Here is a 10,353-nt window from a genome sequence, read left to right as displayed (position 1 = left end):
TATCCCTAATTCTTACCTATAAATATAGGGCTTTGGTTTTCAATAATACACACAAAAATAATCAAAGAAATCAAAGCCAAGTATCCAACATTCTTCTCCTAACCACATGGTAAATTTCGAAGACAATTTTTTTAAGGTATAATGGATGTAGCACACCAAATTTTTTTAGCATTCACATATAATGCACTTTAGATTTCTATAATTAATGCGATTGTTGTAAATGGAAAGTCCATTAAAGTTTATTGGTGAATGACATTTGTACCCCTGTAGCCCTAGAAATTATTATCATTGTATCCCTAATTCTTACCTATAAATATAGGGCTTTGGTTTTCAATAATACACACAAAAAGTTTATTGAGTTTTCTCTATTCTCTTTGAGTTTTCTCTATTCTCTTTTCCTCTCATTTTATAACACTTTATCAGCACGAAGCTCTTAAAAGGTAGTAATTTTTTTTTTCATAATCATCTATCACGTATATCAAAATTAATTTGATAATACGTGAATTTTACATATACATATGTTGAATTTGCAAAACGTGATCTCATCTTTCTTGATCATTATGTTTTCTTTGTACCTCTCTTTGAATTAATTAATATTTTTTCCTTTACATCAATCCACGTGCATTTTTATGGAGATATATTTATGTTAAATAAATTGATATGCATTAATTCATGTTCCTATACCCTTCTTATATTTAGATTAGCCCTTTACGTTCTACACATGCTTATAATTTTTTTTTTGGTTTAATTGGCCAACGTTCTTTGTAAGCAAGCTTCAATTCCAGATCTCTATTTTGGCTGATTCCATATATATATAATATACAATTAACAAATAACTGTACCCAACTCATCTTTTCTCTCAAATCCATTGGTTTCTGCAAATTTCATGCCTTAATTGGTTAATACTAATTCAATTCTTTTGATTGCACATAATTAGAATTTCGTGCCATAATATGTGAATATGTTTCTACATGTCACCAATTTTTTTATTTTTATTTTTTATTTTTTGTGTTTCACTCCACTCACGTTATTAATTCAAAATAATATTTTACGTGTGTTTGTATATTAATTAATGGTGAGCAATTGGATGTATTATCATTTTTTTATGTTTAGTTATGAAACATTACATTAAATTTATTTTTAATTGTTGTTGCTTTTGAAGTAGCACAACATTATAATTAATATTCCAGAAGAATATTAATCATTGATCTATTCATTGTTGCTCCAGAAGTAGCACAACATTATAAGAATATTATTTGCTCCTGAAGAGCATAAATTATAACTCTTAATCTTCCAGAAGAATATTGACATATTGCATTTGAAGAAATAATAGCAAAATATAATGTGCTTCAGAAGTAGCATATGTTTCGAAGAACATATTATTTCAAATTAATGTTTATCCCTAGAGGAAAACACGTAACTTAAAGTCATGTTGATATTGACTATTTGATTAACATGTGATGATTAATCATATTCTTCGAAACTAATTGTATTTTTTTATTGTGTAGTTAAACAAATGGCAAACATTACGAAACTTGAGTTTGCTGCATTTGACATATCTGGTAAAAATTATCTGTCATGGATACTGGATGCTGATATCCACCTCGTCTCAAAGGGTTTGGGAGAGACAATAAAAGAAGGAAACAATGAATACCTGCAGGACCGTGTAAAAGCACTCATTTTCCTCCATCACCATCTTCACGATGGATTAAAAATTGAATATCTCACTGAGAAAGATCCACAAGTTCTTTGAAAAAAGTTAACTGAAAGATTTGATCATCAGAGGACTACAGTCCTCCCCAAAGCCCATTATGAGTGGAGCCACCTTCATTTGCTAGACTTTAAAATAGTTAGTGAGTACAATTCTGAATTGTTCAGAATATGTTCAAAGTTGACTTTGTGTGGAGAAAAATCACCGATGAAGATATGCTGGAAAAAACTTTCTCCACCTTTCATGCCCCGAATGTGCTCCTGCAGAAGCAATATCGTGAGCGTGGCTTCAAAAAGTACTAAGAACTTATATCTTGCCTACTAGTTGCTGAACAAAATAATGAATTATTGATGAAAAATCATGGAATACGTCCAACTGGTTCTGTACCATTGCTTGAAGCAAATGGTACTACATTGTCTGAAGCAAATACAATATCAAGATAAGGACGTGGACGCGGACGCGGACACGGACACGGACGTGTACGTGGAATAAATCATAGAAGAAATAATCAACAAAGTTATCAACAACAAGGCAATAAATTCAAAAGGCACAAAGCAAACGAGAGTGATAAATCTAAATAGGAGTATGAAGAAAGTTGCTTCAGATGTGGAATGAAAGGGCATTGGGCACGTACGTGTCGTACCTCAAAACATCTTATGGATCTCTACCAGAGATCAATCAAGGGAAAAGAAAAATTGGAGACTAATTTTGCTGATTATGATGGTCCAATTGATGTGACTCATTTGGATGTCTCCGATTTCTTTACTGATCCAAATGGAAATATTGACCATTTGGTTGGGGGTGGTGTGATAGAAGATATATATTAATTTACTAGTATTTCTTTCGTTTTAAAAATTCAGTCAGAAATATGTTTTTACTTTTCTGCACAAAAAAATAAAATAAATAAAACTCTATTATGCACCGTTTATTTCATGATATTAAGTAATGTTTACTTCTTTAAATCTAAATTCAAGTTTTTTTTAAAAAAAATTTTGTTTATTTTGTTATATTTATAAATTCATGATGGATAGTCAAGACAGCTGGTTAATTGATAGTGCAACTGCACATACTATTCTTCAAGACAAAAAAATACTTTTTGGACTTAATATTAGCTAAAAATAATGTTAACACGATATCGGGTGTGTCGAATATCGTTGGAAGCTCCGGAAGAGCTTGTAATATTTTACCAAATAATAAAAAATTATATATTGACGATGAACTTTATTCTAGCAAATCCAGAAGAAATTTGCATAGTTTTAAAGATATTCGCTGCAATGAATATCACATTGAGAGGATGCAAGAAAATAATGTTGAATATCTTTGCATCACTTCTTTTGTATCTCGTAAGAATCAGATAAAGGAAAAATTTCATGCACTCCCGTCTGGCATGTATTTTACATTTATAAAAATGGTCGAATCAAATAATGTTACGAACCAGAAGTTCGTTGATTCAAAAAGTTTTATACTTTGGCATGATCGACTTGGACATCCAGGAGCCATAATGATGCGTCGAATAATAAACAACTCACATGGACATCCTTTAAAGAACCAGAAGATTCTTTTATCTAATGATTATCCATGTGTAGCTTGTTCGCAAGGCAAGTTAGTCATTAAAACTTCAACTACAAAGGTCAATATTGAATCTCCAACTTTCTTGAAAAGAATACATGGAGATATATGTGGACCATTTCGTTACTTTATGGTATTAATTGATTCTTCTACAAGATGGTCACATGTTTGCCTACTTTCAACCAGGAATGTAGCATTTACTAGACTACTTGCTCAAATCATAAAATTGCGAGCACAATTTCCCGATTACTCAATTAAGACTATTCTTCTTGACAATGCTGGTGAATTTAGATCACAAGCATTTGTTGATTATTGTATGTCAATTGGGATTGAAATTGAACATTCAATTGCACATGTTTATACACAAGCGGAATCGTTTATTAAACGTCTACAACTTATTGCTAGACCATTACTTATGAAAACAAACCTCCCAACTTCTGTTTGGGGTCATGCCATATTACATGCTACATCATTGGTTCATATAAGACAAACTGTCTATCATCAATATTCACCTTTGCAACTTGCATTTGGTCATGAACCTGATAATTTCTCACCTATGGGTTTTTGGTTGTGCTGTCCAAGTTCCTATTTCACCCCCACAACGTGCTAAAATAGGTCCCCAATGAAGACTTGGGATTTATGTGGGTTTTGATTCACCATCTATTATTAGATATCTTAAACCTTTAATGGGTGACTTATTTACTGCATGTTTTGCAGATTGTCATTTTGATGAAATGACTTTCCCAACTTTGGGAGGAGAAAAATTACATCCTGAAAAACAAGATAGAATTTCTTGGAATGAGACAACTCTATCTCACTTTGATCCCCGTAGCAATCAATGTGAACAAGAGGTTGAAAAAATCATTCATTTGCAAAGAGTTACAATTCAACTACCTGATGTATTTGTTGACACGAGAAAAGTAACAAAGTCATATATTCCAGCAGAAAATATTCTAGCAAAAATTAATGTCCCTACAGGACAATCTGCTGTGGCAAATGAATCTCAAATACGCCAAAAGTGTGGTCGACCAATTGGTTCAAAAGACTCCGTACCTCGAAAAAGAAGAGTACAGGAGAAAAACTAACCAAAAACTTCAGAAGAAATCACATTAGAAAAGATTGATCAATCAAATATTGAATGTACGGTTCCTGAAGAACCAGAGGTGTCCGAAAATAATGAGATCTCAATAAATTATATGATATCTCATGAATTATGGGAACGGAATAATATTGTTCTAGACAATATTTTCGCCTTTAACATGGCTCTTGATATTATGCAAAATGAGGATCCTGAACCATAGTCTGTTAATGACTGTTGAAATAGAAATGATTGGCCAAAATGGAAAGAAGCCATATAGGCAGAATTGAATTCTTTGGAGAAACGAAAAGTGTTTGGACTAGTAGTTCGAACACCTGAAAATATAATCCCTGTTGGATACAAATGGGTTTTTATATGAAAGAAAAATGAGAATAATTAAATTACAAGATACAAAGCTCGACTAGTGGCTCAAGGTTTCTTCCAAAGACCGGGAATTGATTATGAGGAAACATATTCTCCCGTAATGGATACCATCACTTTTAGGTTCTTAATTAGTTTGACCGTGTCACAAGGGCTCGATATGCGCCTTATGGATGTAGTAACTGCCTACCTATATGGTTCACTTGATAGTGACATATATATGAAAGTCCCTGAAGGACTTAAGGTGTTAGGAATAAATGATACATGTCCGAGAACTATGTTCTCAATTAAATTGCAAAAATCATTATATGGATTGAAACAATCTGGACGCATGTGGTATAATCGCCTTAGCGAATATTTACTGAAAGAGGGTTATAAAAATGATGATATCTGCCCATGTGTTTTCGTAAAGAAAACAAATATTAGATTTGCAATTGTGGTAGTTTATGTTGATGATTTAAATTTAATTGGAACTCCTGAAGAGCCCAACAAAACCTGCAGATTATTTGAGAAATGAATTTGAGATGAAAGATTTGGGAAAAATCAAATTTTGTCTTGGATTACAAATTGAACATTTTCCAAAGGGATTATTTGTTCATCAACCTACTTATACAGAAAAAGTCTTGAAACGCTTTTATATGGATAATGCACATCCATTGCCATCACCTATGGTTGTTCGATCACTTGATGTGAAAAAAGATCCATTTCGTCCACTTGAAGATGGAGAAAAGATTCTTGGTCCTGAAGTACCATACCTTAGTACAATTGGAGCATTAACTTATCTTGCAAATTGCACTCGACCGGACATAGCTTTTTCTGTAAATCTCCTTGCAAGATATAGCTCTACACCAACTCAAAGGCATTGGAATGGTGTTAAACATATTTTTTGTTACCTAAAAGGTACTATTGATATGGGACTATTTTATTCTCAAAAGTCAGGATCTGCTTTTGTGGGATATGCAGCTGTAGGTTATCTCTCCGATCCACATAAAGCTAAATCACAAACATGATATGTGTTTACATGTGGAGGAACAACTATATCATGGAGATTTGTGAAGCAATCCTTGACAGTAACATCCTCAAATCATTCTGAGATTATTGCAATCCATGAAGCAGGGCGAGAATGTGTATGGTTGAGGAATATGACCCATCATATCCAATCATCATGTGGATTGACTTCAACAAAAGATAGTCCAACAATTTTGTTTGAAGATAATGCAGCTTGTATCGCACAACTCAAGGGAGGCTATATCAAAGGCGACAGGACGAAGCATATTTCTCCAAAATTCTTTCATACACATGAACTTCAGAAGAATGGTGACATTGATATTCAACAAATTCGCTCAAGTTACAATGTGGCCGATCTATTCACAAAAGCGCTGCCAACATCTGCATTCAAGAAATTAGTTTATGAGATTGGAATGCGTCGACTCAAAGATTTGCAGTGATCAACATTAGGGGGAGTAGCTGTACTCTTTTTCCTTCGCTTAGGTTTTGTCCTATTGGGTTTTCCTAGCAAGGTTTTAATGAGGCAGCATTTAATCTTAATACTCCAAAATAACTGTACTCTTTTTCCTTCGTTTGATTTTTTTCCCATTGAGTTTTTATCAAACAAGGTTTTAACGAGACAGATATTTTGTAATATGTCATTCAAGGGGGTGTGTTGTAAATGAAAAGTCCATTAAAGTTTATTGGTGAATGATATTTGTACCCCTATAGCCCTAGAAATTATTACCATTGTATCCCTGATTCTTACCTATAAATATAGGACTTTGGTTTTCAATAATACACACAAAAAAGTTTATTAAGTTTTCTCCATTCTCTTTAAGTTTTCTCTATTCTCTTTTCCTCTCATTTTATAACAGCGATAAGTTTATTATAAATGATGAGCCTTTATGCTCAATGCCTTTCAGCTCGCTCACCCATTTATTATAAATGACGAGCTTTTATGCTCAATGCCTTTCAGCTCGCTCACCCTAAGAGACTAACCAAGTGTAAAATATAATTAGTGTCCATGTACTAACAATTTCCTCTGATCGATGTCATTATTAGTCTAACTAAGTTTTAATTAAAATAACATCTCAACGGTAACAAATCTCTCAGGTTAATCACCACAACAAACTAAACAAGTTTAAATTACAATCAGAATCATAATTACTTATCAGGGAGAACGGAGAGACCTCAATGGACAAACTGCATCTCTGTTCTAATTAGACAAATTCAGTCATCGATCAAAACCACCTGCTAGATAAAACCATATGGGTAATTTAGATTCTCCATCAAGCCGTAAGAGGTGTATTAATGTGATTTTCTAATTTTAAATGGGGTACATTAGCATGCACATTGGATGAGTCTAGAAATTTTAGAGTACTATTTCCAATCCCATATTGTAACTGCCCCACCTAGTGAACGTGTTTTGTAACATGAATAAGATAATATTGTATGACCACATAAGGAAAAAATGAAACTTCCTCAATTATTTCAGTAAAATTTATATTTTGTACCAAACGTAATGACTGCTGAGTGCATTGTTTTTTTTTTTTTTCGGACTATCGATCCTATCCCCATCTGAATAAGGATCTCTTTGTCTAAACACACCATGGTGCTACACAACATCACTACAAGAAAAATGGCATTTGGCAACATATAAATGGCAACATTCACCAATTGTATGTTGCTAAAAGGGGTTTATTATAACATTCAGCAAATGCATGTTGCCATTGGTTGAGAAAATGAAGATTTAGCAACGTTTTTTGAGTGGTTGTTGCTAATACACCATTTCACAATGTTCAAAGGCCATTGTTGTTTTTTTTTTTTGGCAACGTGCAATGCACGTTGCTGTAGATGTTTTAGAACATTGCCGTTAACAAGTTTAGGCAATGGGCAATGCACGTTGCTGTATATTTTTTAGCAACGTTCATCGAACGTTGCCGTTGGTTGGTTTTAGCAACGTTCACTAAACGGTTAAGTGTCTTTAGCAACGTTCTTTGAACGTTGTCGTTAATTTCGACATTAAAATATAAATCATACAAAACTTGACCCGGACCCGACCTGCACCCGGACCCAACCCGCACCCTTTTAGTTTGTAAAAAACCTAATCCAGCCCTATAGTGTTTTCCCCATCTCTCACTATCACTTCCTCTCCTGCCGCTCCCCGCCACCATGAACTCTCTTCCAAATAGGTAATTGATGCTGGTTCTTCCTCGGTTTCAGACTAAGAATGAAGAACTGTTGGGGACTGATCGGTTCTTGGTTTCGATTCGAAAAAGTTTGATTCTAGTTAAAATTTTAACTTCTATGTGTACCCATTTCAAGTTAATAGTTTCATCTAGATTTTGGAGAATTTTATTGGATATCCAAATTATTTTCTTGATTGCTAATTTTGTGTCTTCATTTGTCCATGCAGCAATTAGTGGTCTTGCCATTGCTCGTGATGGTGCTAGTGGTGGTGTTGTTCGGACTGTGACTGTAAGTTAATTTTATTGTTTATGCATTTTATATCCTCCACCTGGTGAATCCCCTGCAGTGTTTGACCAAGAAAGATTTATTGTTAGGCAAGAAAGATTGATTCTCCAAGTTAGCTTATTAGGACTTTTTCTTTCCAAAATATCCCTTGCAGAGACGTCCCTAGATTGAGGAAAAATGAAGTTTCTTTTAACTTGTGCATTTTTAAATAGGGAATAAGGAATGTGGTAGTGAAAAGAGAGCTGAAATTCAGTTGGTAGATTGAGGAAAAATGAAGTTTCTCTTAACTTGTGCATCTTTGTCTTTGTTGTATGCATCATATATACATGGATATTCCTTAAACCATTCTATTTATATATGTTGCCTAAGAAGGAATATGGGAACTTGTTCTCGACATTATGATTTAAAATCTTACAATCAATTTATTGCACAACCATTGAAGTGACCCACTGCCTAAGATAATAGAATATGTGTTGTGTGAGATTCTTTTATTATTATTATTTATTTTTTTTTTTTTCTGATTTTGTGATTTAGATTTTCAGTTGAGTTATCACAAATTTAATGAGTCTCAACAAGAACAAATAGTTATCAAGAGATAACATGATTGTGAAATGTAGCCCTAATAAGTGATGCTGGGACACTAGGTATCAATGATCCTAGAATGGAACTGGTGAGACATATATTAATGCTGTGATTTTGCATTGTAAGCTTCATGAAGTGTTGCTTTTATACGTATACTCATATAAGTATGTACATGTCTGTAAATGTGAGGCATCTCAGCCTTAGTACGAGACTTCTGTTCCTTGTGCAGAATAGAATACCTTTGATTGCACTTGCGCATTTTAATAGCAAGAATTCATTGGGCTGATAATATCAGAGATTCGAGTCTCATATATGGTATTTTGGAGTATGGATGTAGGCAAAGTTGTGTGTGGATCAAAATATACCCGTTATTTTTAGCATAAACTTGAGCAATCCACTCACCCGAAAAACATGACATACATTTTTGTAAAACATTGTTTTATGTAAATTTATAAAAACTTTGGACATTAAACGAGTGTTGTTACAAATTCACAATTTAATTAATTCTAATCTAAATCCTTTGAAAGTTTTAAATTTTGGATCATCTATTTCTTACTGTAAGTTCATTAGTAATTTTAAAATCCCACTTTATTTGTTTAACATATCTTCACTGGGGTGTTTTGAAATTATTATAGGAAGTCGGTCAAGTGAACAAGGGGCCATTTAGTTGATGATGATGCTGGACGAATAGCTGCTTATAATAAACCGAAGCATAGGGCTTTGTGATTGGCCTATAATAGATCGAAACAAGGGGTCATTTAGTTCACAATTTGAATTGTTGCTGTTCAATGTTTGATAGTATCATAATGGACAAAGAATAGCTGCAATTATCAAGGTTACTGTCTAAAACAAAATCTTATAAATCTAGTTTCAAAATTTAACAATAATATAAAATGATCATACAATTGTTGTTGTAGATTTTCTGAACAATACAGAGATGGAGCACGGAAGTTTGTAGAACTTTGAATATCATTCTCTTTCTCTTATTGTTTGCAGATTCGTACTTTCTCAAGTGGCTTTTTGGAACTAGGTGATATTATTAAATATACGCATGATGGATAAAGCTCAGGTGAGTGTGTTTCAATACACTTCTTAAGATGGTAACTTTCGAGAATAATTAACTTTATGCTATGTTTGCATGTTGCATTGTTTAAGTCAAATAAGCAAGCTTCCAAGAGTTCTAAAAGACGAAGCGCTGCGATTGCTGTTGCAATTCGGGAGACAAATAAAAGACTACGACCTTCTAGTGAACCTAGAGATACCATGTCTACTCCAATTACTGGTGATCAAAACATGACTTCGACAAGTGTAGATGCTACAAAAAAGAAAAGAGGTCCAACTCATTTGAAAATGGTTGCTGAAAATAACTATCAGAAAATGGAGCTTGAATTCAATGAATTCGGGCAAGTAGTTGGCCATAACTCTGATAAATTTGTCAGCATAGCCGGAGCCATAGTGCGGGAGTACGTGCCAGTTGTTATTAAAAATTGGCCTTCAGTGGATGACAGTAAAAAAATTGAACTTTGGAATTTTATACAGGTACATTTATTTAATATGATACTTTTTT

At 33.4% G+C, this 10,353-nt stretch overlaps 1 protein-coding gene across 1 annotated transcript in view; it reads left to right on the top strand.

The window, feature by feature from the left end:
- Nucleotides 1-9,775: 9,775 nt before the first annotated feature.
- Nucleotides 9,776-10,353, top strand: part of LOC111375405 — a 1,296-nt gene continuing 718 nt past the window's right edge. The window contains exons 1-2 of the mRNA XM_022998223.1: nt 9,776-9,855; nt 9,942-10,325. Coding sequence (XP_022853991.1) covers nt 9,838-9,855; nt 9,942-10,325 — 402 coding nt within the window. The 5' untranslated portion in view covers nt 9,776-9,837. The remainder of the gene's footprint in view (nt 9,856-9,941; nt 10,326-10,353) is intronic.

Source organism: Olea europaea, unplaced genomic scaffold, assembly GCF_002742605.1.
Source record: "Olea europaea var. sylvestris unplaced genomic scaffold, O_europaea_v1 scaffold1373, whole genome shotgun sequence".
Taxonomy (NCBI): Eukaryota; Viridiplantae; Streptophyta; class Magnoliopsida; order Lamiales; family Oleaceae; genus Olea; species Olea europaea.
This window is presented reverse-complemented; position numbering and strand designations above follow the sequence as displayed.